The sequence below is a fragment of the Haemorhous mexicanus genome, chromosome 4 (assembly GCF_027477595.1).
Source record: "Haemorhous mexicanus isolate bHaeMex1 chromosome 4, bHaeMex1.pri, whole genome shotgun sequence".
In the NCBI taxonomy this organism is placed as follows: Eukaryota; Metazoa; Chordata; class Aves; order Passeriformes; family Fringillidae; genus Haemorhous; species Haemorhous mexicanus.
Window position 1 is genome coordinate 59,365,260 of NC_082344.1, and position 26,501 is coordinate 59,391,760.

At 37.0% G+C, this 26,501-nt stretch overlaps 1 protein-coding gene across 2 annotated transcripts in view; it reads left to right on the forward strand.

The window, feature by feature from the left end:
* Nucleotides 1–26,272, forward strand: part of SEPSECS (Sep (O-phosphoserine) tRNA:Sec (selenocysteine) tRNA synthase) — a 28,085-nt gene extending 1,813 nt beyond the window's left edge. The window contains exons 3-12 of one of the 2 annotated variants that reach the window (XM_059845066.1): nucleotides 2,147–2,265; nucleotides 2,354–2,512; nucleotides 3,050–3,203; nucleotides 6,678–6,780; nucleotides 8,950–9,079; nucleotides 9,203–9,294; nucleotides 16,313–16,406; nucleotides 17,017–17,107; nucleotides 24,581–24,705; nucleotides 26,149–26,272. In XM_059845066.1, the coding sequence (XP_059701049.1) occupies nucleotides 2,147–2,265; nucleotides 2,354–2,512; nucleotides 3,050–3,203; nucleotides 6,678–6,780; nucleotides 8,950–9,079; nucleotides 9,203–9,294; nucleotides 16,313–16,406; nucleotides 17,017–17,107; nucleotides 24,581–24,656 (1,018 nt within the window). In that variant the 3' untranslated portion in view covers nucleotides 24,657–24,705; nucleotides 26,149–26,272. Of the gene's footprint in view, nucleotides 1–2,146; nucleotides 2,266–2,353; nucleotides 2,513–3,049; nucleotides 3,204–6,677; nucleotides 6,781–8,949; nucleotides 9,080–9,202; nucleotides 9,295–16,312; nucleotides 16,407–17,016; nucleotides 17,108–18,246; nucleotides 18,755–24,580; nucleotides 24,706–26,148 lie in introns of those variants that run through there. The other variant, XM_059845064.1, reaches the window with a different exon arrangement.
* The last annotated feature ends 229 nt before the right edge of the window (nucleotides 26,273–26,501 follow it).

Sequence of the window (26,501 nt, forward strand, 5' to 3'; positions counted from 1 at the left end):
AATGTGATAATTGAATTGATACAGCTTTCTATATTAAATTTTCATTAATAACTCTATAGACTAAAGTCTTGAATGAAGCAAAAATGTTTTGTCAGGATTATGTCCTGTACACTGAATTTGTAGTAGCTGAGGTTGTTGAGTTGTCCTCTACAAGGGAAGCAGAGATCTTACAGTTTTAAAATGATCTATGCATTACATGCCTTTTATAACAAGGTGCAGCTTTACATCTGTATAGTATTAAAAACTACTGTACATTGTAGTTGCACATTATTGAGTGTTGACAGTGTATTTGTATTTTTTATATTTGTTAATAGCTTTATAATGTGATTAGTTGATAAGTAGATGAAACCCCAGACCATCTATAATAGATTTTATATGAAGTAAGGAGATCTTTAAAGAAAAAAAGAGCTTTTATTAGCTTGTAGCCCTTCTGACACTTACTTAATGGGTATGTTGGATGCTATAATTTTAGAGGCTCTGCAGTAATTTCCTTATGAATGTACTTCTTTGTATGTGTGTGTTGAGTGCTGTGCTGAGTACCTTGCTGTGATGTTTTATCCAACAGGAGTGAAACAGAGGGGAAGTTCCAGGATGTTTCTCCTTGAAAGATAAACACAAAAGCATATTAGAGGCCAGAAATTTAGTGAGCTTTACTGTACAGAGGTTGAGTTACTTAGGCTTGATGGCTTTCACAAGCCCTGCAGTACCACGATAAATTCATGTCAAAATCCAGTGATAGATCAGTTTGGCTTTTTTAGTTTTGTGTACAGCTCTCTAGACTAGAATATGCATGGTAGGGGATGGGAGGATATCTGGGGAAGTGCTGGAGAAAGTGTGCCTGGCTTCTGACCAGAGAGAGCCTGCACTGGTGTTCTCTACTGTTGTTCCAATGCAGCTCTGTCACCTGGCATCTCGCTTCTCCTGTGAGTGTCAGCAATAGCAAGGTGTCCTCCCCTCCACTTATTTCTGCAATAAGTTTTACAGGTGACTTTGGGAGTGATGGAGGTAGAGGGAAATGGTTTCAAGCTGTCTCTCATTTTAGCTTAATAAAGGGGCAATCTTAGGGAGGATTACTTCTTAGGAAGCGGTACATAAGTGCACAAAATAAAAAGTACTGATATGAGACAGCTATGAAGAACATATGAAGGAATGAAGGAAGAAAATATTTTAGGTGGAGTGGGTATTATTTATAAGTTTCAATTAATTTTCAAGTGTTTGTTGATTTCAGCTTAGCACTTGAAACAGGAAAATAAATTTAAGCTGTAAAACCATGCTCCAAGAAGTTCTGAATATCATATACTCATTGGTCTGCATTTTATTCTGTTGCCAGGACAAAAAAGGAATTAAAGTCATAAGTAGGTATATACTGTTACTAGCTTACTTGAGCAGCTGCTGCATTTCAGCCATGGGTAAATTCATTCTGCAAGCTTGTATTCTATAAATTACTCCAGGATCCTCCACTCCTGAACTAAATAATGTTCAATATTTACAAACACAGTTTATAACGATAATTTATAAACAGAATACAGAAAGACATAGTATTTCATGATGGATAACATTGAATAGCAAAATGATAGATGAAGTGAGGATGTATAAGATGGGCAAAGCAATACATATATCCATGTATATCACTTTGTATATATTATTTCCTTGCCTTATGGAGATGAAGCATTTGTCAGGGAGTATCTATAATACCACTATGCCTATGCTACACTACACTATAGACAACTAATTTTTGTTTTCCTTGGTTGTGTGTCTGAACATGTCAGCATTTATAATGCTGTTTTGACAAACATCAAGAAGTGCTGAGGTGTTAAAAGGAAACTTAAAGGGAAAAGGAAAAAAGGAAAAAAAAAGGAAACTTAAAAAGAAACCTGCCAGAGGCTAAAGGTGTTGCTGCTCTATATCCTCTCAAAGTTTTTACTTGCATGCAGGAACATTGGTTATCTACTGTTAAAAAAACCCCCAAATTTCATACAAATATGTGTCGTTTGTTAAAATGGAATTGATTGTGGCAGATACTGATCTTGCAGTGCGTACACAGTTTTCCACAATTATGTATCAAGGTAAATTCTCTTCAGTCAGCAAGCTTTATGGCTTTGAAACATGGAACTCTTGATGTGTGTTTTCAACTTCTTTTCTCTAGGTTGATCCATGGAATTGGAAGGTCAGGTGATATTTCTGCAGTACAGCCCAAAGCTGCAGGTTCCAGCCTTTTGAACAAACTTACGAATTCAGTAGTTCTGGATGTTATAAAACTGGCTGGTAGGTGTAAATTTGAAAAATCTCACTTGTTGGTGAGGTTACATCATGGATTCTTCATGTTAATTTCTGACTTGCTTTTTACATGCAGGTGTCCGGACAGTGACCAGTTGCTTTGTGGTTCCTATGGCAACAGGCATGAGTCTAACTCTGTGTTTTTTAACATTGAGGCACAGGAGACCAAAGGCAAAGTACATTATCTGGCCACGTATAGACCAGAAATCTTGCTTTAAATCAATGATAACTGCAGGTAAGAAGGTAACTGATTGATGACACAGTGTGTGTTCTTCCAACAGATATGAAACTTCCCTCTATCAGAGTGATCAATTCATATCCTTGTAGTAAGATATGAAAAAGGCCTAGTGCCTGGTAGTTCTGCTTTACTTGTGCACTCCTGATTTCTAGCATGTAATTGAAATGTGCATGCTGTCTTCCTAATGCCTTGCAAAATGCAGGTGTGTGCAGTGGTACAGGGGTGTATAAAGGAATCAAGTGAGAACAAACTAAGGAAGTTGCAGTTTGCCCTCAGAGTAAGATGCTAATCTGCTGTCCTTAGTTATGTAAAACCAAAGCTCATGGTTCAAATCTCTCTCTGAAATTTATTCCAAAACTTGTGTCCTAGGAATTGTGATCAGAAGGTGACATTCTGTCTGATTTGCACAGTCTTTTCTGTTAGAATCTATTAAAAAATAGTAGCATGGTGTATTTTTCAAATGTGTACTGGAACGAAACCCCGCAATTAGTCAGATTTGTTGAGTTGTATTAAGTTCTTGCTTTTTTTGGTCAGGTTTTGAGCCTGTGGTGATAGAAAATGTATTAGAAGGTGATGAGCTACGGACAGACCTCAAAGCAGTGGAGGCCAAAATCAAGGCTCTTGGTGCTGAAAATATTCTTTGTGTGCATTCTACAACATCTTGCTTTGCTCCAAGGGTACCTGACAGGTAAGCAGTCTTTGTAAGAAGTGTGTTATTTTTTACTGTTAAAACAAATAAACATCCTCCCTGCCCCCCAACAACAACAACAAAACCCAAACAACCCCTCCATGTTTTTACTATCCATCTTCCTAAAATTGCTTCTGCCAGCAATTTGTAAAGGTTCTTTAATCCCCTTCCAGAAAAGTATATTTAAAAAGTGAGAATTACACAGAAGATTTTTCTTCTGTTATGTAAGTGAGGTTAATGTTGCTCTCTTGTGGTGAAATTCATGTCGTTTTGCTGGTGGTTTTCATAAAATTTAATGGAAGTAGTAAAAGTAGATTCTCATGGAAACTTAATCCAGGAAATGTTGCTCCATAGCTAATGCCATTTTTTTGATGTTACTGTTGCCTTTTCTACTCTTCTCCACAAGCATAGGAAAGAAATGTTATTGACTCTAAAATGTGGCAAGTAAAAATATATTTCACTCTTCTCTCCTACCTTAAAAAATCCTCCAGTATTTATCATAGGTTAACTTAGTTGCTAGAGGGAAAGATGGGAGTTAAAACCATATAATTCTGTCAGAATACTATGAACATTGCTTGAAGTTGACTTGCAGATTTATTGGCTAACTTAAATCACAGCTATCAAAACTGAATGGTTGTTTTATAGCTTGGGTAAATGAATCTTCTCCTTATCTGCTTCCTCTTTTTGACATGCTGCTATTGTTTTGTCCTCTACAACTAAGAGATGAATTATTAGGTAGTGGCACTATGTTATAATATACCACAGATATAGAAAGATTTGACTGTACTTTCTGTTTAAAAGAAACTGTCAACTATTGAAGGCCATAACCTTCATCTTCCTGTGGGAAGGAAAGCCCTGACATAATTTCTGGAAGGTGCAATTTTAAATGTCCATTTTTAAATATCTGCATTTATAAGGCTTTATTTAGTTGTGGTGGCTGTATTTTAAAATTTTTAGTAGCTTTATGGCTGCCATACCTATGGCTTTCCTTTGAAGAACTGTTTAACTCTATGGGAGTAATTCTCTAGTGCATAAACCCTCTTTCTCAGTATCCTACCTGCTGTTGCTGTAAGGTGTTTGTAAAACTGCTGTATTTGGGAGAACCAAAGTGTTCCTTTCAGTTGGTCTGTGTACTTAGCAGAATTCTGTATCTTTTTATTTTCAGTAGTAGAACAAAAGAACAAAGCTTTCTTTTCGTGAACTTTAACAAACAGGAGAGAAAGACAGGAAGAATAAAGTGGGAAATACTTCTGTATTTGTGACTATTAAGAACTTCAGTAGTCAACTTACGTTAATGCTTTATTTTTATGAAATTATTAGTAGCATTTTCAGTGCTGCATTCTAGGCCTTGGAAGCAGGTGCAGGTACATACAGGTGCTGTGCATCGTTTGCTGCCCTTGCACACTAACACATTCTCTTCAAAATGTAGCATTCTCATTCTGTATTGCAAAATGTAGCTAATTGTTCAATAGAATATTTTTAGGGAAAAAAGACTTTTCTGTTTTCAATACTTGTAGAAGATAGGTTACTGCTCCTTTAATTTTCAGAAGGTGAGAAAGATGAGCATACATAGGTGTACACCCTCTGTGTTTCTAGTTTGGTCAACTTCTGTGCCTGCACTTGACAATAAGCCTGTAAGAGGGAACCTGTGTTCCTTTGAGTCTCTCCAGAGGGTGAGGAATGTGTCTGATTGAGAACCAGCAGATCAGAAGGCAAAAACTTTGCCCTGCAAAATATATTTCCCTCAAGTATTCTATTAATGAGGGGAAGCCACATGAGGAGCAGCTGAGGTCCCTTGGTCTGTTCACTCTGGAGGAGACTGAGTGGAGGCCTCATTGCAGTTACAGCTTCCTCATGAGGGAAAGAGGAGGGGCAGGCACTGATTTGTTCTGCATGGTGACCAGGGACAGGACCCAAGGGAATGGGCAGAAGCTGAGCTGGGGGAGGGTTAGGTTGGATATCAGGAAAAGGTTCCTCACCCAGAGGCTGGTTGGGCACTGGAACAGGCTCCCCAGGGAAGTGGTCACAGCAGCAAGCCTCGGAGAGTTCAAGAAGCATTTGGACAATGTTCTCAGGTGCCTGGTGTGACTCTTGGGGATTGTGCTGTGCAGGGCCAGGTGTTGGCCTTGATGATCCTTGTGGGTTCCTTCCATCTCGGAATATTTTGTAATTCTGTGTTGATAAATGTGATAAAATTAATGGAAATGCAGCTCCTCACAAATATCTTGACTATAGAAGATCAATAAGTACATTATATTGCTGGTGTTTCCTAATTATAAAGTACTTTTGGTTTTTTTAAGGATAATATGGTGATGATGATTTCTTAAGAATTTGTTTGGAAAAATTAATATGACACTTGCAGCAGAATTTTGCATTGCAGAGCGACACTAGAAAATGTAATAGAAATAGAATGCAAAGGAATGTCACCTCTTGGAAAATGTTTTCATACTCTGTCACATTTTATATGTATGTCAGTAAATTACAGTGAGAGGCTGGACAGGAGGAGATAGAGTAAAAATGCATTGGAAGTAGAGTTTCCTGGTTTTTTTTGTTTTTTTTTAAGGTAACATTACCTTTATCATCACTCTAAATTATGTTATATTGCCTAATTTTTTCAAACAGATTATATTTCTAAAATAGATTCAAAAGTTTGGGGAAAATCATGAGTAATTTTTTTTTTTTAAATATAGCATGATTGGAGTGTTTCAGAAAAGGGTACTGCATATAAGTATGTTTAAAATGCTAAAGGATCTTACTTAAAATGATCAGTGTGCTCATATAAATCTTAATTTGACTGATTAATCAATCCAGGTTGAGCTCACTGTGATTTCAGGGGGTTCTAAAGGCAGGTGAAGAGTAAACAGCTGAACAAATTTTCAATTTGTTGACGTCCATATTCAGACATTTTAGGGCTTTCCATTCCTTTAAAGAATTTATTTTTTCTTAATCAGTTTATATGAAACATGCAAGTGAGATTCCAGCCAAAGGATGAAAATACTAGGTCTTTGAGATAATCAGAAACATGTAAAAACTTCCTGTTACAGGATGCTTTTGATTCCCAAGACACTGTTGAAACTACTATAGACTGTTTTCATGTTGAATATCAGAGAAAAGTAAAAAGAACGTGACTAGCTAAAGCTATGTAAGTTAATAGTAAAGCAACAAACAAACAAAAAAAGCTTGTATCTAAAGCTTCACAGTTTGGAATATATTAACTGGTGTCCAGACAAAACTTAGAGTGAAGCAAGAAAAATGTCAGACTAGATCAACAGTTTGCAATATATGTAAAAGCCAATAGAATTTTCATCTTAACTTTATAGCTTAAAATGACAAATACTGCCTCGAGGTACTAATCAAAAGAGTTACTTTTCTCATTCTGACTTCCTTGTAGACTTTCCAGTGTTTTAATGGTCTGACTTGTAAGTTGAGCTACAGTAATCAATGCTTCTCTAAATTACGATTTTATGCTCACAGGCTGGAGGAGCTGGCTGTAATTTGTGCTAATTATGACATTCCACATATTGTCAACAATGCATATGGAGTTCAGTCTTCAAAATGTATGCATCTTATCCAGCAGGTAGGAGCTGTGTGTTTCCAATAATATTTTTTAGCAAGTGTAAGTAAATTTGTGATTGTAGCAAATTTTATCAGATGCTTCATAGCTTTGAGAGTAATCCCATGCGTGTCTGATATTTGAACAATTTTCTGGGAAAAAGCACAACAGACTGAAATAGAATTTAAGCATAATAGTTACTTCTCTTATGTGCTTTTTATGTAACCCTAACTTTATTTAGTTTTTGGTATGTTCATATGTCTTTATAATGGAAAAATATCCTTAATAAGCTTTCTAAAAATATTTCCTGAGGTTTTTGACTAAAAGTGACATAATGGATTATACTTGAATAGAGATTAAGCCTTCAACAGAATGAGTTACAGATTTTTAATTGAAGGTACAGAATTGAACAGCAGCACTTGATAGACGTTGTCACTGTTAAAATATTGTTGGCACAGAGAATGGCTCAGGAAACTGGTTAAGTTCAATGTTATGCTCAAAAAAGTTTAATTTCTGTTGCTGATTAGTTTGAAGAGGATGTTGCTTGATATCTAAGATCAGTCATGAAACAGAATTCTTGCATTTTTCCTCATTGTATTGTATGTGCATTGTTCTTCAATATTCTCTTTTCTGTTACCTGTTCAAAAGAATAGGGGGTTATATTTGAATAGGATCCAGAGGATCCTGAACTATTAGTAATGTAAAATATGCTGGTTTGTTTTTTTTTTTTTCTGATTGCTAAGACATTACTAACAGGACACAGACCAGCTTAATGTACAATTGTGAAAGAACATCATGTTGGCATTTCTAAATCTTGTAAGGCTGAGGGAATTTATAAAATAGAAAATGGTATGTGCTTTATTTGTAATGTACTTAGTACAGGTTTATTGTATTTACCTTGCTCAAGTTTAGTGAGAAACTAACATGAATGAGGCTGAGGAAGTGCTGGGTTTTGCTGCATGAAATGTTCTAATGATAAACATTTCAGACTATAATGCTACAAATATAATTTTTACTGTGTTTGTTTTAATGTTTTTTCTAGACTCAATAGGTTGTTTGTTCCTTGCTTATACAAATGTATATATTTCAGCTCTGATTTGTTTTACATTTTATTACAAAACTTATTATTTGTGCTAGAAAATTTTCTGTTTCTGACAAAGTAGTTATTAATGAATACTTAGGATATGTATATGCTGAGCACAGTGTGAATAGAACTTGCAAGAGTACCACAGGAAAAAGCTTTTGAGACCATTTCATGTTGTGCTTTTCCTCTGGCATTCTCCTGTCAATTAAATCAAATGGTAGCTGCTGGCATTCATGCTCCCAACAAAAAGCTGACAAACTTGGGAGTGTTCTTCCTGTCTTCTGTGCATTAAGCTATCAAAACACAGAACAAATAAATGAGGTTTAGTTGGCTCTGCTTTTTTTCCGTCTGTTTGCCAGAGGTATTAACTCTGTTTCTACTTCTTACATGTAGTATGTAGTTTTAAAAATATGTATATTTGTATGTGCTTTGATAAGTATGGAGTTTAACCTACTTTTCAGGTTCTCTTATGCTTCATACTTTTTAATTGTACAGTTCACAGTTTTCTGCTATTCAATTTGAAGGGGTACTGCAGAATCTACATTTTTTCCTTTGAAAATATGAGTGGTTTGGTATAAGGACGTGGGGGATGTCTACTATAAGAAGGTACTTGAATCTTGATTTTGAAAGCAGCCTTAGTAGGAGGAGTGCTGTAATAAGCCTGTTTGTTTAATGCAAATTTATATATGTATTGAAAAAAAGCTTTGCTAATGAAGCATTAACTTGTAGCCTTTATTGTGAGAATTGTAAAAAGTGTTTAGGATTGAACAGCTTTAACTGTATAATTCCATTAAATTTTGAGGGGTTTCTTTTTGATTGTTGCTGAAATGGAGCCACACTTAGACTTGCAGGAACTAAAATTGGTATTTTAAATCACAGCAAAATGGGAATTTGTAAGGTTCTATGTTAGGCAGACAATGGTACTGATAGTAAGCAGTGCTAAAAGAGGTAATACCATGATTTTTATGTTTTGATCACAAATGCAGTACCTGAAAGTTTCAGGAATTATATTTATTTTAGCTTCACTTTTATATAATTATTATGCTATCACATTTCCCTTTGTTCTAATGTATGCTGTGGATTTTATTTTTTTGTCTTTTTTGATAAAGGGTGCTCGGGTTGGCAGAATAGATGCTTTTGTTCAGAGCTTGGACAAAAATTTTATGGTTCCAGTAGGTGGTGCTATCATTGCTGGCTTCAACGAGTCCTTCATTCAGGAGATCAGCAAAATGTATCCAGGTAACTTGTTCATGGGCTGATTTCAGCAATACAGATTTGCTGTGGAAAACTTGATTATCAGCTTTCTTTCACATAAAAATTTTTTTTTGCCACTTTAATCTGTATATTTTTTTTTTTTTTCAGGGAGAGCATCTGCATCTCCTTCTTTAGATGTCCTCATTACACTTCTGTCTCTGGGAACCAGTGGCTACAAAAAATTACTGAAAGAGAGAAAGGTAAGCTTTTTGGCAAGCAGTATTTTCTTGAAGTCAGCTGTTAACAAGGTCTTATTGCAAAACTGCTTTCTGTAGTAAAGCCAGTTTCTGTCTAGAAAGTCATTGAACTTATTCTGAGCTCAGAGCTCTGAATGTGGAAAGTCAGTATGATACAATTCCTTCTTGTTTAAATGGTGCTCATGAGTGAGCATGATTTCCATGTTGTTGTTTGTTCAAACCGGGAGGCTAAACGGAGGGCCTGTACTACCTTGTACAGTATTCATGTTTGTTGTTCCTAAATGGGACTGATGTAGTAGGATTCTGTCCACAAAAACTTAAATGGAGAAATACTGTACTGTTTTTCCATGGTCACACTGCTTCCAGGACAGGAGATTAGACACCCAGAGTAACCCTGGGTCTGTGCTCTTCCTCTTTTGTCCCTATTGTGCTTTTGTGCTATGACAGTGCTTAATTAAATGTTTGTGTGCCACATTCTCTGGAGAATCACAGCTTCTGATTGGGTTATAAATACTGTGCATTGCCACAAAAAGAGAAGAATATTGTTTTACTTATTCATCTAGATACACAGCTTAGTTTCTTCTCTGCTTTTCATAGACTATGGGTTTTAGGTTGGGTATAATTGCACTGCACAAAAATCCAGTGCATGTCAGGTTGGAAATTGTATATCTTGAGTTATCCTTAATTCTGGAATTAATAATTTTGATTTTTTTCTCTCTTGATATAGTAATGCAGAAGATTCTTTTTTATAGAGTCTTCATATAAGGAAATGCTGTGAATTAAGTACTACTAAATGAATAATTTTAAGCTATGTATTATCTGTTTCATTATTTTATTTGAAAAATATGTTCCAGTTGTTTCCTGCTGACAGTTTGCTGCTGTCTTTGATTATGTGACAGAGCAGTAGTTTTGGGTGCTGTGACTTATTTCCAGCTGCTTATAGAGGCATCCATAAACTCTGTACTGTAACTGAGGTCCCATAGGAATAGCTAGACTGTAGAAAACCAAACCAGCTTAGCAGCCTTACAATGGCTAAGAAGTGATCTGTGCAACTAAACTAAAGTGAAACCAGCTTGTGAAACACTGAAAGCAGTTACTTTTGCCTCTACTGCAGCATTTTGTTCTGGACTGTTGTATGTATTGGGTTTTGTGTCTTCATTAAAAGTAAATTGTATTTTTTTCCCCTTTACTCTTATGTCCAGAAGAATCTCAAATGAATTTATTGTTTTCTGTGAAGATGATTTTGTTGTTAGATTTCTAGCAGTAGCTGATGTATAAAGGGCATGAGAAATATTGTCCAAGTCATAAATAATAATTCTTTCATAAATGTCTTAATGAATAGCTGTACACTTTGAGTCATCTAATTTTCTTGGAAGTAGAATTCTAAAGTGAATACAGTATTATATTTTTACAACTTCAGGTCTTTTTATTTCAAATGTGAATATACTCTATAAACAGAGCCTTATATACGGCATAAATATGTTTCTTTTATTGGATTTGCTGTAGAAAGAGAAACATTTTTGCTTAAATCTGTTTGTTCCTGAATTGTAAAAGTGCAATAGTGGTAGTTTATTGCTTGTGCTCTGAGGAGGCAAAGGCAGAGCTATTAAGTTTCCAGCAGGAACTATTTATAGCTTGACATTGAGTACTCCTTTCTATATTGGTGCAGCTGTACCTACTCACACAAAAAAAAAAAATCAGCTATAAAAAACTTCAGGTTTATTTTTTTTTCTTTCTCTTTTTACCTGATCCTGATTCGTGTGGGTGTTACTTCAGGTTATTTGAGCTTAGGCCAGAAAGACCAGAATATTACTGAGAAGAGATTAGTCTCACACAAACAACAAAATAATCTGCCCAGTTTTTATTTTACACAGATTAGCTATTTAATACAGGAAGGGATGTACATGGAGTGAGATTTTTTTGACAAGTTAGGAGTTGCGGAGTGTGCAGTTGTCCAGGAGTATGAGATTATATGTAGTGATATGAAGTACTGACTTTTCAGAATTCCTTTTTATATGTTTGTGATGATTATAACAGTGATTTTCTGATCTCAGTAGGCAATTCTAGGTTCTTTTGCAGTGCAGAAAACAGCTGGTCCATAGTCAAATTTGTTAATATCTTTGCTCTTAAAGAACTTTATGTAAAGGTTGTATTTTTATAGCAGCTTTTGATGCCTCAGTACAGGTTATGTTGTGTCCTGTATTTTACATTTCTAGGTCATAAAAGTTGCTATTTTCATATATGTATGTGTGGGTCTAAACCAGGCCATGTGAAGTAAATATAGTTGTTGCACTGTGTAATGGCATAAGCAGGCTTAGTTATCATCTCAAATTTCATGGAGAACAAGAGCCCTGCGTTCAGGGTTTGCATTCAGAACCCTACAGGCCAGGTTTAATACCTGCTATTATCCAATATGGTCCTTCTAATCCACTTAACTAATTATTATACCGGTATTATTGAAGAGGTGATGGTTTTGTTTACAGCAGTTATGGATTTTCTCATTAGACTTAACAATCAAGATAATTCTCATTTTCTTAAATGCATTTCTGTGTTACTGTGGGATGTGATAGAGCTTTTTATATTGGTATCCATCTGTCTGCCTACTTTGAGAGTAAAACTGGAGTTATTTTTATGTCCTTATGGAGTATGTATCTAAAATATTTAAAACCATACAGAGTGGGAGGAAATTGTTTGGGTTTTACAATTCAGTGTAATGTTGGGTTTATGTTTCATGAGTTATCATCGATGTAGTTGTTCTGATTGGAATAAATTATTTGCACAGTTCAGTGTGAGTTTGTATTGCTGCTCTACTTACAATGGAAGAAGAGGAAAGACATTTAAAGAGGGATATTAAAAATGTAAAAAAACCAGCTATTCTCAAAGCAAGATAAACGTTTGTTACTCCTTTTTTTTTTTTTTCCTAGTCAGCTTCTTACACTGTAGCATGTCAAATATGAGAATATTGGAGGATTTTTCTCATGTGAGGAAAATATATATATAACCATATTCAAGCTATAGAGTAGCTGGAGGCAAATTAGTTTAAATGAAGTGTTTTAAATTGTGTGTAATTAAACAAGTGCCAAGCATGAATGGAAATTTCCGAGAGGCCTCCATACCTAAAACCTGTGTTGAAGTGTGGGTCACAGAGTCTGAACTCAAGTGTCTCACAAGTGCTGAAGAGAAAATGTGTTGATTGCTGTTGTTAGGACAGACCTTTAAAAAATGTGACTGTTAGTGTTACCAAATCAGATTGGCAAGGCTTACTGGGCACTTTCTGTTAGACATTGATGATAAAAAGATTTCAAGGTTCTGTAATTAATTTAATGTTTTTAAAACTTTCTAGTGTAAATCCCTAACAAAATTCTTGCAGTGCAAGACAATCTGCCTAGGATGGTGTGTAGTATATGCAGGTGTCACACACATGCACATAGAGTTTGTCATGTGTTTGGCTGCATTTCAAGAAACTGAGCCTCTTTCTGGATTCTCATCTGCTGACAGGTCTTCATGCTCAGCGCTGCAGCTCCTCTGCTGGGTGTCCCAAGTGCTCTGGTCAGATCACAGCTCAGAAGCAGCTGGTCCTCCTGAGGCATGAAGCAGGAGAGATATGATGGTTGCATTATAAAACAGCTGCTGCTGCAAAGTGAGGTGGGACCAGATCAGTCTCAGGCAATTGTAGGAGAGCTGGCAGTCTGTGTGGAGGGTGAAGAGGCTGTAAAATGACTCCTGTGCAGTGTCCTCTTCTGCACCATCCACAGCTCCACCATCCATTCCCTTAGGACAGCTCATCTTTTCAGATGAGAGTGACACAGGGAGGAAGGCAGAGTGTTACAGACTCAGAGTGTAAGCAAGCTGGGTGGCTAGAGCCAGCTAGGATTGTTTCAACTCTGCACAAAAACTTTCCTGACCTTCATCAATTGCCTCTTTGTCAGCTGGTATAGGACTGATGGCTTATTCAGTACCTCTGTCTTCTTCTCTGGAGTTACTGGCTTTTTTCCTTACCTGTTTCCTTCTTGTTATTTTCATTTGCAAGAACAGTGCCTATCACAATGGAGCAACAAGTGAAGAGTCACCTATACTACTGTAGGTTCTATTAAAAATAGTCTTATAGTGTAAATATAGTATGATTCAAATATTTTTAATGATTGTTGCAATACTTCTTGAAAAGATTTTTGTATATATATGTGAAAATAGACTGTTTCATCCAAACAATTGAGTTATTTGGCCTCTTTGATGCAGACAGTGTTGTTGACTTGTTTGTTGTTTTTTAAGGCGTTTTGTTGGCTTAGGTGCTCAAAGAACCAGAAGAGAAAGACACTTTCACATAGTTTAGCATTCATTTGTCTAGCCTAATGAGGTTTTGTGATAAGTTTTTAAGGTAAAGGAGTGACTTAATAATGAAACTTAACTGACATTTAGTGCTTGAGTTGTTCAGTATAACTTCAGCATAATAGTTGGCTTCCTTGGAAAAAACTTGAGTGCCTGCTACAAAAAATCTATTATGTAGGAGCTCAATTATATATAATTGCTTAGGGTGTTTATAAATTTTCCATATATGAGAAATATTTTATAATGGAGGTTGGTTATAGATTTGACCTCACAAAAATATTGCTTTAATCCATTTTTTTGGAAAGGCAGTTAATCTATTTTGCAACAAACTTCTGAAACTATAAAATGTCTAGAGGGCTTCCAATGGAAAGATGCAAAATAGTGTTGTTCATAAAAACAGGAAACTTTGAATTTGTTCATGTAGCTTTAGTCAAGCTGATAAAAATACATACTTGGGGTTTTTTTGCCACCTTTCCATTCTCCTTTGTTTTAATGAATTCCTGTGTATGTAAGGGCTCATCTAGTACCCTAATTTCATTGAATAGATTTAATTAAATTTAATATATTTATGTAGTGGGTAACTTTTTATACCAACTTTCAGTAATACTTCCAGTATTCCTTTCAGCAGTCCTTTCAGTAATACTATAAGAAATGTATCAGAGAATTTCCTGGATGCATCACGTAAAAATTATTTGGAAATTGGTCTTGTTCCAGTATATTTTTTCTCAGTACTAATTTCAGCAATTATATCTCCATAGAATTTATATGTGAATTTATCTCACAATTTATGTGTATTTCTACAATATTTTGCTTCAGTTTTAGAAGTAAATAGCCAGCAGAGGGAGCACAAATTAATTTATGATTTGTATTCCAAAATAAATACTAATAAAAGACTAGTATATTAGTGATGCTTATTATGGAAAGTAACAAATTAATAATGTGCTTATATACAGTGAGGGATCTGAGGAAAGGCAGAAGTGTCTGAACATTTGAAACATAAATATTTTTCAGCTTCTGTGAGTGAACTGTAAATAAACTCTGAACTAAAACCATAAAATCACTTGGTTTATGAGAAATAAGAATGATTTTTCACAGATTTCAAGTTCTGATAATTAAACATAGATACCTCCCAATTTTTATGGGTTTTTTCAAGTATTACAGAAGCTTTATGTTTTTGTAGATAGTTGTAGCAATAGCCTAATTCATTTATACAGTAAGAAGGTACTTTTTTCTCTCCATCTGTATTTGTTCTGAGATATTAGGAAGTACAGGTGGGGAGCTGTGTTCATTTAGTTGCTCATGAAGGGAGGCGAGGTTTCCTGCAGTGGTTCAAGAAAAGCAGCTGTAACGTTCTTCTAACTTAGGTACCACAAACCTCATTTGGTTTCAGAAGACCTTGGGGAGGTTCTGTTCAAAAGCATAATTTTGATCACAAGCTGTAATTTATATCTGTCAGAGTCCATAGGTCAAAGCAGGATACTGCTCTACAAACAGAAGAGGTAATTCTATTTAAAGAATGAAAAATCACTTGTCAGGTCCAGAAATTGATGAGGATGCTTAAACAGGCAGTCACACTGAAGCAGATAAAGCAGGACAATTTTTATGGCCTCAAAGAGGAGAAGCCTGGTGTTTAATATCTTTTACAAAGGCTACCCAGTGTCTGTATGGTTTTGCTAGTTTTTTATGAGATACTAAGCATTAAAAAGGATGGAAAAAATGCTAAAGCTTACAATAAGAATGGCGTTTATTCTCACTCTGTCCATAAGTGTTTTGAGCTGATATCTGAAGAGGAATATATTAAACTGAGGAAGAGCGTGAGCAATTATCATAGCTTACTACAGGGGAAGAAGGAGGATATAAAATACAGATGAAGTAAGAGAAGCAGCCTTTTATGTGCAGTGTGGCTTGTATCTGTGCCAAAGTATTTATGAATCTCAGTCTTATGACACTTTCACAGTAAAGGTACAATCCAATTAAGTGATAGCAGAAATTCAGATATTTCCATTCTTATAGTCAGCTTGAACAGGAGTGAGGTCCTAGGAAAATGACAGACTGCTCAACTGAGCTGAGTATTCAGGAGAGTATATATTGTGTGAAACAAAATACAGTCAAATGTGTACTTATAGCCTCTTTTAGAGACTGGATTTTTATTCTCATACAGAAAAAGACATCTCTGCACTAGGGGGAAATGTGATTGTGTGATACATGGTAGCAAGATATACTGCTTTTAGTCTGCAATGTATTAAAGGAGAGAAGACAAAGTAAGGAGCAATTTGCCAAAACGTGGCCATCTGAGATGGTAGCAGTTCATTGTCAGTGGCTTAGGGGGCTAGGGCATGGGAAGGCTCTTGAAAACTAGTGTGGGGTAAGACCTGTTGTGCAGTGGGAATCTCGTCAAGACTTTTTACCTCCCTAGGTTTCAGGGCCACAGAGAGAATGAATGACATCCCAAGCACATATATTAGACCAGATAGAGACTTTTGTATCAGTTGAGAGATAAGAGCAGTGCTCAGGAAACGGAGCTGTTCCTTGATAGAATTATTTCAGAGAATTGTCTGATCCGCTTACTTGGTACACATGAAAAGAGAATCAGCTGAGCACCTGTAGGATGTAAAAGAGACATAACAGTTTCGTGAAATAGGTGCTATTTTCTCTGTTTGATAGTTAATAACAAAAATATTGCATTTTTTTTCAGGAGATGTTTTCATATCTTTCAAGTGAGCTGAAGAAGCTGGCAGATAACCACAATGAGAGACTGTTAGACACACCACATAATCCCATTTCCTTAGGTAATTGTTGGGGTTTTAACTTAAAAAAAAAAAATCTAATATACTGTGGATTCATAATGCACTTCCACATACCATTCCTATATATTAAACATCTCTACGCTCTACTCAATTGAATAATAATTCAATAAGGTTACCAAAAAGGTAATCTGCTATAAAAGGAGTATAGCAGCTTGGACTCATAATTTTGCTCCTGTCCACCATATTCATTTGACAGAAATGAATTCAAGACAGGCTGAAGATGTTAGCATGCAGTAATACTTCATAAAAATTAGATTTAAAAATAAATTAGGGTGTAATTACTCATCATCTTAGTTGTAAAAGAAATTATTGAATTCCTACTCAGGGTATTTGTTTTAAGCAAAAATTCTGCTGAACACTGAAATAATAATGCCCACCTGTGCAGAATCTGCATACAGTCTAACCAAGGAAGTAATCTATGACAGGTTGTGGAAAAATTAAAAATTACATGTAGTGTTTCTTTTTTTCTTTGGATGTGAACACAAATATGTAACTAGATTCTTGCTGTTGGGAAGCAACTTGTCATTCATGGCGGTTCTTTGGAGAAAAAGTAGCTTTGTAGCAGTTTTAACCTGACTTTATGTTACTTTAGCCATGTCACTGAAGACTCTAGATGAAACCAATGATGCTGCTATTACCCAGCTTGGATCTATGCTTTTCACAAGACAAGTTTCTGGAGCAAGGTAAGGATATTATGAATTTGAAAGACTGGGGGACTGGGGGGGGGTGTATTAGCAGATATTGTCCGAAATCCTGTGAAGTGTTTTATACAAATTGTGTCATGATTACAGAAGGCAGTCTAACAAGTTAGAGAGTAATCACCCTTCATCATCACTGTTACAGAGCAGTAATGTCTCCCTGCCTGAGTTAGCAGTGAGGCTTTCTATGTCGACTTTGGTATCCTAAATAGATAATCTATGCCCATTTAATTTAGTGTCATTATTCCCTAGTATCCCTTGATTTCATTTAGTTTCCAGATGTTGTCTGATCTTACAATATAAGTGTAAGCTACAATGGAGGATCTTTGTTTTGTTTATTGCAGCACAAATATGGTTATGCCAGATGTCAAGGGAATAAGCTTTTGATATCCTACACAGCTTTTTGTTAAATGGAAAAAAATCTGCTTTCTGGAACTAATTGTGTTTTAAAAAAAATTAAAATTAAAAATCTATAACCTGAGCCAGTCTGAGCTGAATTTATTCTTAGAGACACTGTTAAAATGAAATGCAAGCCAAATAATCTTTAATGATTTTGGTTTAAACCTTTTAGAAGAAGAGAATGATTTAAAATTTGTTTTGGCAGCATTCCTTAATCTGAATATTACTGCTGCCATGCTAACTTCTGCCATAGACTTAATGTTATTTTTTTGTAGCAGAGCTGAATGTTTCCACATCAGAAGGTATGCTTCATTAGCTTGGATTATTCCACTTCCTGCACAGATGAATGACAGTAAATCTATATGTACTGTGGTTAGATGCTCTTTTTAATTTGCCTGTCCTAGCCTTGGCTGGTCCTGTAATTTTAACAGTCTTTGGTTGAAATTGTTTGAGAGTTTCAATTTTTGAAGTTAAAACTTTCTAAATCTTTCCCTGATGTGAAGGTTTCAGGTTTTTCCTTTTGTTACATAAGTAATTATTTTGTAGTATATGCTGTTTGACCTGGCATTTCAACAGATTTTAAGTTACGCTGGTGTTGAGCGTCAGTGGTAGGAATAGCAACTCCCTACTTCGATAGGAACTTGTGTAATTGTGTTCAACCTAGGGTACCACATAAAATGTCAAGGCATCTTTAACTGAATCATGATTTTGTTTGTTTGTTTCAGGGTTGTTCCCTGTGGGTCTGTACAAACTGTGAATAACTACACTTTTAAAGGCTTTATGTCACATACAAATGACTATCCTTGTGCTTACCTCAATGCTGCCTCAGCAATTGGAATTAAAAAGCAAGATGTAGATGTATTCCTGAAAAGACTTGACAAGTGTTTGAAGACTTTTAGAAAAGAAGCAAAGCAAGAGAAAAGTATAAATGAAATCAGTGATGCTAACGCAGCTACAGAACAACTTGAAGAGTAGGAGATACAGATTTAGTAACACAGGAAGATAAGGTTTTGTCTGAAGTATGTCAGGTTTGTATTGGGTTAGGACTATGCATCTGCAATGCAGAAATTTATTCTTGATCTTATGTTCTTTTTACTGAAAACAGTAATAAAAATTTGGATGGAATTCAAGAAAGTAGGTGATACTCTCCAAGAACAAAGGACCAGAGACATGTTTTTTGCAATGTATGAAATGCACTTAATATCTGCCAAAGTAAAGCTTTATATTCAAAGACTTACAGTTTGCCTTTCAATCTGTGTGTGGCTATTTGGACAGTGTTTACCAAATCACAGTATGTTTGTTCACATGTTTTTGTTTAACAGTATTCTCTGTGGCAGTGACCGAATTCCCTCCTAGATGTAGACCATCCAAGCAACATTTCTCTGCTCTCAGAATACTTTGTTTTTCATCAATAAATGTGTCACATTTAATTTCATTTCCAAGATTTATGCAAATGTTGGGATAGCACTTACTAACAGTGCTCAGACTGCATGGGTAAATGAGGGAGTTGGAATAGTAATGTTTTTCAGGTGTTCTCATCTGTCATGAACTACCTAGAACTAGTCAGCCTTCAGTGGCAAAGAAGAAACCTAGAGTACCTCATATCCTTTCAGTACTCAGCTCTTGAAAACATCTGCATAGTTCAGCAGCCCAAAGGAGCTTTAACACTGCATGTCAGGGGTTGTGAAGTGAAGAGGTACAGTTACTGCGGGGGTTTTGGTGTTTTTTGTTTTTGTTCTTCTGATTTGATAGGGTGATCAGATCAAAAACTCTCTGGAAAGGAGGAATACCATGTAGGAGAAACGCTGTTTTAAGAGCCAGTGAGACCTGAGAGTATTTTGGCATTTTCAGTCCACTCTTGTTGAAGGAGATATACTTCCATTTTTGTAGCGTCTCTTGCCATTGTCACTGTTGCTTCTGTGAATCTGTGCAGTTGCTGATTTGAATTCATTAAGCAAACAATAGATTCAGAGTCTGTTCTCAGACAAAGGTTCCATATCACTGGAGTGACAGTGCTGCAGGTTGCAAAATGTGTAGTTATTCTTAAATGTGGTTACTACATTGTACATAGCTTCTATGTAATTTACTGTTCAAAGTAAGCATAATGTTCAAAGACATTTTCTTTGTCTGTAGTGTTGTTCAGGATACCACCATTAATGAGTTCTAAGTGTCAGGAAATGTTTTAGTTACTTGGTTGAGTGGGATCTGAGACATGCATCCTTCAGAGCCCTCTGTAAATCACTTTCTCAAAATAGTTGTGCTTTTGAGAGATTGTCTGTCCAGCACATTCAAATGAATTCATGCAAGAGGTGATGGTAGTATGTGGGAGTTAATAACATGCTAATCATCATGAAGGTGCTCTCACTTAATGAGGTCCCTTGTATCTTCAGCTTAAGTGGAACTGCTGCTTCCACATTGTTATTGCTGGAGTTACGCATTAGATTGATTAGAGCTTGTGCAGGTACAGCTCCCCAGACTGCAGTCACCATGGTTGTTTGCTGTACAAACACATCCTAGGAGACATGTCAGGTAACTTGGCCACTGAGCCCTTGTGGCTGTAAGGAGAAGTAAATAGCTTGTCTTTTCTTTCTTTCTCTCTTTCCCCTCCCTCCCTCCCCCCGCTTTCTTTTTTTTTTTTTTTTTTTAATGAGACCATGCTCTACCTCAGTTTTTCCAGTCAGTAAAACTTCCACAAACTTTGGAGCCACATCTCTGCAGCTTACTGCCTCAGTATTCTGTATATTGGAGCAGCCAGTGAAAACCACCAGGCCTTAGTGATACCTTTCTTCCTGGTTTTTGGTATTGCCTGAATGAGTATAAGTTATTGATTTAGATGACCAGTCACAGAATGTTAATGTTAGCACTATTAATAAAAGAGTTTAGGGAGATGTGTGATAGCAGCTAAAATAAGCATTTTGATGAGTAGTATCCTGTTTCTGAATAAAGAAAATAGCATTTGCCTTCTCTGAGAGGAAGACATTTCTGCCTTTTTTGGTCTCATAATTTATTGTCTGCTGAAAGTAATTCAGTCACTTCTAACACAGGATTGAACTGCTTCCTTGATTAATGTTTTTTTCTGTCTGAAATGTTTCCCATTTGCAATCAAAGCTGAAAATTTCAGCAAAGCTCTGAACAAGAGTTCATAGACCTAAATAGTTTTTGGGTTTTACTTCTTAAACCTTTTTTATTAAAAAAATGTGATGGCTTTAATTGGAAACAAATACAAAATTTAATTTGTGTCATTCAAGTTCTTCACAGATCTTAGGGAAGCCACCTGAAGTGAGAAAATCTAAAGTATTTTGAGAAATGTGTCCCACCACAATGTATGAACTCTTGAACTAAGTATTCATGTTATATTGCTTTGGTAAGCTTTTGTACCAGTTTTCAGTTTTGTTTGCTTGCTTTATCCCCATAAATGTCTTTAGTTTTAATTAATAATAATTTTTTAGAGACAGAACCATTCTATAATGTTGCATAAATGTAAGGAAATTTTAAGTAATTCAAATGCAATATCCTTCCAAGTAAGTGGAGAAGACATGGTTCTTTACAGCATATTTGAAACAGGAGATTCAGTAGAGGATAAAAAGTCTTTTTCAAGTAAGGGTATAAATTTTTTAGTCTCTATTCAGTAATGTCTATAATAAAGTAGTGAAATAACTCTGGAGCATGTACCCATGAGCAGAGGTTTCATGTCCTTTGTGTAACAGTTACAGGGAGATTTCATGGCTGTGGCAGCTCCTGCCCACTAAAAGCAGTCCTGTGAAAGATGGCAGTGGCCAAACTGTGCAGCATAAAACAAATAACGAACGCATTAGCAGTATTTGCCTGCTATGAAGATCTCTCCAAGATTGTACAGTGAAGTAGAAAAGCTTCTTAATTAAGTTGCAGCCCTTTTCCTAACCTCTACATACACACATTGCTAAAGGCTTTCATGTGGCTCAAAAATCTGTAAGAACCAACTTGCTGCCCCCAGCTTCTACATTATGAGGGAGACATCTGGGAAGGCTGCCTGGGCTCCAGAACATACTCAGGGCTCATAGAGCAGGAATCCTTAATAGAAACACCAAGCAGAGATGCTCATTTAGTAAGGCTGTCTCACAGCTACTATTTATGTATCTACCTTTCTCCATCATCTTCTAGGTCACGGCATGTAGCTTGGGTGCAAGGGTAGGCAGGGACCACTCAGGCTGCTGCAGTCTGAATCACCAACGTGACTTTCCCCCTTATAGGGCCTGCAACTGTTGTGTGAGATGCTTTTCTTTCCCTCTGATGTTGCATCTTAGACTCTCTGGATCTATACAGGTGGAAGAAATGAGGGAGCAGATGGTTCTGCCTTATAAAAATAGCACTGGGATAATAGAGTGCAAGTGAATTGACACTGAATGACCCATCTCACAGGCCCACTCTTAGTTTACTTTTTTTTTGGTAGTATCTGAGATAATCAACAAAACAAAGGACTTGGAGCAATAATATTGCCTATTTGTGCTTTGCTCATAACAATTGCCTAAGATACAAAGCAAATAAAATCTACCAGATGCAGCAAATTCTCTTGAGCCTAAGAAAGCAAAATTGTAATGTTGCAAATGTAAATGCTGGCATTGCAGCTTAATACACATATAAACCAAGCAATCTATATTGTGTGATCATCATTTTTTAAGAAAGGCTGGAGCCCAGAGACTAGCAAATGTTCTCATCTGCAGTGTATCAGCAGTTCTCAGTCTTCAGCTGCTGTACAGATAATAATTCTAATTGAAGAATCATTACATGGATCCATATGTGAATGATAGATGAGCTACAGCCTTTTGTTCATGATATTTTAAAAACTGAGTTGCTGCTTTTACTTTTATATGGGGAGATTAGATTGCCTCCCCCTGCTTTTTTTTAATGCAACATTTTAATCACCCTGGTCTGACAGGATTTGGAATCTGAAGGGAAAACAATTTCTATAGTTGACAATTTTTTTAAACAATAGCTATTTAAAGTCTTGAATTGGTTACAAAGTGACACTCCACAGAGAACCTTTGTTCAAATGTTTTTAATTCTGAAACTATTGCTTGAAAAATTGTGTTCTATGTGCTCTGTAATAATTGTTTTTCATATATTATATTTTTTTTTCCCTCGAAGATAACAGCATACACTTTAGTGCAGTTTAATAATCCTTTTAAAAAACCATAGTTAAAAAGGCATTTGCTCCATTACTCATCAAGCATCTGTTGTATCAAAGAAGTGGTAATATATTTATCTTGATGGATAAGCTTCAGTGTTCTGGACCAAGTTCAGTGTAACTGGACCAAGCTTTCAATATTCCTTTGGGGATCCTAAAGTCAAGTTCATGGTCTAATTAAGATGGGTGTGATGATTATATCTGCTGCTGAACAGGAGTCTTTCATCAAACCTCATTTCAACTAAATTCAAAGCAGATCCAGTTCAGAAGCTGAATTGATTTCTTAATGTGGATGGTGGAGTTTAATTTGCCTTTAGATCCTGTATTCTAATCCAGGCTAAGTCAGTTATAGTAGAATTATAACTGTTTGATTTTTAACATAATGTGAATAGAAAGAACACAGGGGTTTCAGTGGGCTGCTACCATTCCTATTGCTTGTTCTCAAAGGGCTACAAATATTAGGCTGCTGTCTTACCCCTGTGCTGTTTGGAGGGCAGTGTTGCTCATGTACACATACAACAACAGCAGCAGAGGGGTCTGTGTGTGTGTTATTGATCTTTTTCTGGGCACCCAAAGTAGGAGCACACCACCTGGGAATTCAGGATGAACACATAGCATTACTCCTGATCTGTGTTCTCCAAAAACTCTGAGGTAAATTTCTTGTGAATGAAGTGTACCAGAGGAGCACATGGCCAAAGTACAGGAAAAAGGAGCAAGGTCTCCTGTTATCATCTTATTACAATAGTTCCATACCTTCTTGGTGATTTCTCATGGGCAGCTCCTCACAGCACTGACTCCTTCACAGCCTCCAACTCTCTTCTCAACTAGCTAACCCACTCTTTTGTAGCGCTCTTCTTATTGGACAGCTGTGGCCTGTTAAGGGTAGGCTTGTTCTTAATTTTTGCTGATTAGTACAGCTTCAACTCCTCAGGTGTGAGACTCCCTTCTGCACTATCTTTATTTTCTTACATTCTATTCCTCCACAGTCTCCAACATTTTTGAAGCTTTCTATGTTGGTTATATGTGTTTGGCTCTTGCGGCGTATAAAGCTCATATTGCTATGGGAATTCATGTAAAGAATGTTTGCAGCCATTCTTGTTGCTTTACCTGAACTATTTCTGAGCTACCTCTAGGTGCTGGGGCAAGGTGCACTGCTGCAGCACTGCAGCTGGCAGGTCACAGGTGCAGCCCCGAGCTCCGGCTGCAGGAGAATTTGGTGCCCAGTAGGGGAAAGCATTCCTGCTTTGCTTTGGTATTGGGCTGCCAAGCACATGTGAAGTAGAACTAGTTTGCAGACACAGCTACTGTTGAGGAGTTAAACCTGCAACTTCCTGGAGTCTGAGGAACTGCAGAAGAGAAAAGAGCTTAGTTTGGTCTACAGTATGTCAAATTGAGAAATGTAGCTGTTGAGGGAAAATAATAAGTCTGTTATTTTCTATAGAAATGTCTTTTGAAAAATTGCAACATACTGTGTAAATTCTTTATTAAATACAAATTTGCTTACTACTCTCATTGTTTTCTTGTGGCTTCTGATTCTATACAGCATCTATTTCAATAGTGGTAGAGGAATTGCAAAAAGCTTAGTGGGTGGAGAGGCTTCGGATACAGTAAAGACACATTTTTAAATGGAAGATGAGGAAAGTGTCTAGAAAGTTCATAAAAATAGAAATAGCCTGAAATGCTTGCTATGCAGTTGAGGAGGCGTTGAGTCTCCAGGAGGATCGGAGTATGCATAGTAAAGTCTTGACCTCCTGCACAGTGCAAGCACCAGAGAATACTGTCAAAACGTAGCTCTCATTTCATCACAGTGGTAGCCTACTCTCTAATAGTATGCATTTCCAGTACTCTGTTCGGCCCTCACCCCACTGAGTGATTTTGGGTGTGTTTTTTTTTAGACTCTCTTTACTAGTGCAGCAGAAAAAGATGGGAAGGGAGGAAAAATGCCTACCAGTGAATTGCCATCCCCACTGATGCAGAACCTCCTATGCAAGAAGTCAGCTGGAGCACACAACAGCAGCAGGTGCAAGTGCACATGCCACTAGCTTTTTTTTGTTAGAGGGTTTATAATCAGTAAATGGATTTGAATCTAATTTTTTTTAATAATGTTTTAACTAGTGTCATTAAAACTCATGCTCATATCCCATACAGATGGCACAAACTGTCACGCTCTGGTTTTCTCTTTGGTTTGGTTTCTAAAAATTTCTGCTGAATGTTAAATCTGTGCCTAAATCTGTGAAAGGATAGCACTTCAAGTTTCAGAAAAGATGCACCTCATGTTGACCTAGCAGTGCATGTTTTCATTGGGCTCCAGAGTTCATTTTCCATCTCTGGAGACATGCTTAGGAATTTCAGCCTCATTAATCCAGAGCCTCTTGAAGGGAGGTGCTGTGTCACTGAGAAAGTGGAGGTCTTTGTGGGCTCTTCAGTGTCTTGTGCTGGCTTCACCCCGTGACTTCTGGACCCATATGCTCGTTTACAAGTAAATAGCTTTCCATCTCTCTTTGCACTGCAATGGGCAGTATAAATGCTTCTTCATTGCTTCTACACCCTTATCACTAAAGTTATGGCAAGTGGAACACTGCTGCTGCCTCAAGCAAGGCTGTAAGGCACGTGTGAATTTGCTAGTGGGGTGGAGCAGAACGCGCGAGGGTGTTTGAGCTGGGATGATGGCACAACTTGTGCTCCTCATCCTGACCTGCCATTGCTCTGCCAGGTGAGGCAGGGCTGCGGTGGCCCTCCTGCAGTGTCAGCTAGGCAGAAGCGAAGTGTGCAGCTGCCCTTGGGGTGTCCGGTGTGCTGATGTGGAAGGGAGTGGTGTTTTTCCTAGACGGGATGGCCCTGCCGGGGGCTCAGGAAGCAGAGGCAGTAACAATGTATTTTTATCATGGAAGGTAGCAGCAGTGCTCCGGACTCCTAGGGCACCACTTAGCAGAGTTAAAAGATGCCCCTTTCATTTAGTTGCTATGTATCTGCATTTCTGCGTCTCTCTATTTGCTTTGTTCTTGCATAAACCCCTCTCCCTGCATTTGCACGCCCCAGTTTTCCTCTTCCTTGCAGTTTTTGTAGATTTTTACATCCATGCAAGCGGTGGCAAAGCTCAGCTCTTTCGCTGTGAGAGCATTTTGCATGTATGCTGCATTTACTTGGCATAAGCATAGAAGGCCATAGTAGGGGCAAGACAGTGGGGAATGGAGCCAGTTGTTTACATTTTCCTCCAAAGGGCTGGTAGGTCAAACATCCTTCTCCTGTCCACAATTCTCTGCCATTAACAGCTGTTAGCGAGTGTTAGCGCATCATATTTTTTCCCCTCGAGGCTGAGTACATTATCTCTACAACACTCTAGCACCTTGCTGGGAACAGCCACAGCTCTGTTTTCAAAGTGTTTTGTTAATGCTAGTGACCTTGGTGGTGTGACCACAACACCTGCTTTACCTGATAAGATCATTAATTTTTTTCTCTTCAGCCTTTGTGTGGAGCATAAGCAAATCTTCATTTGTACCTGGGAAGCGTTGCCCGAACATCAGCTTACTGGAGCACTGACCTGTATCTCCCGGTATTTTTTAATGTGTTAAATAGACAATTAGAAGAAATCACTTCAATAAAGGCAGAGTGAACACAAGCCTCTCGTTAGCTGCAATCGAGCAAGACGGTGTTGGAATCAACGACGCGGCTTTTCAGCTGTCACTCTGCCACAGCAACAGCTGTCTGTCAGTGGAGGTGACAGCAGAGAGCTGATCTATTCTCTTCTCTGAGCTATAGAGATAAGCTGCACGTGCACAATGAACATGTTCTCAAAATAAACACATGGGGAAGATC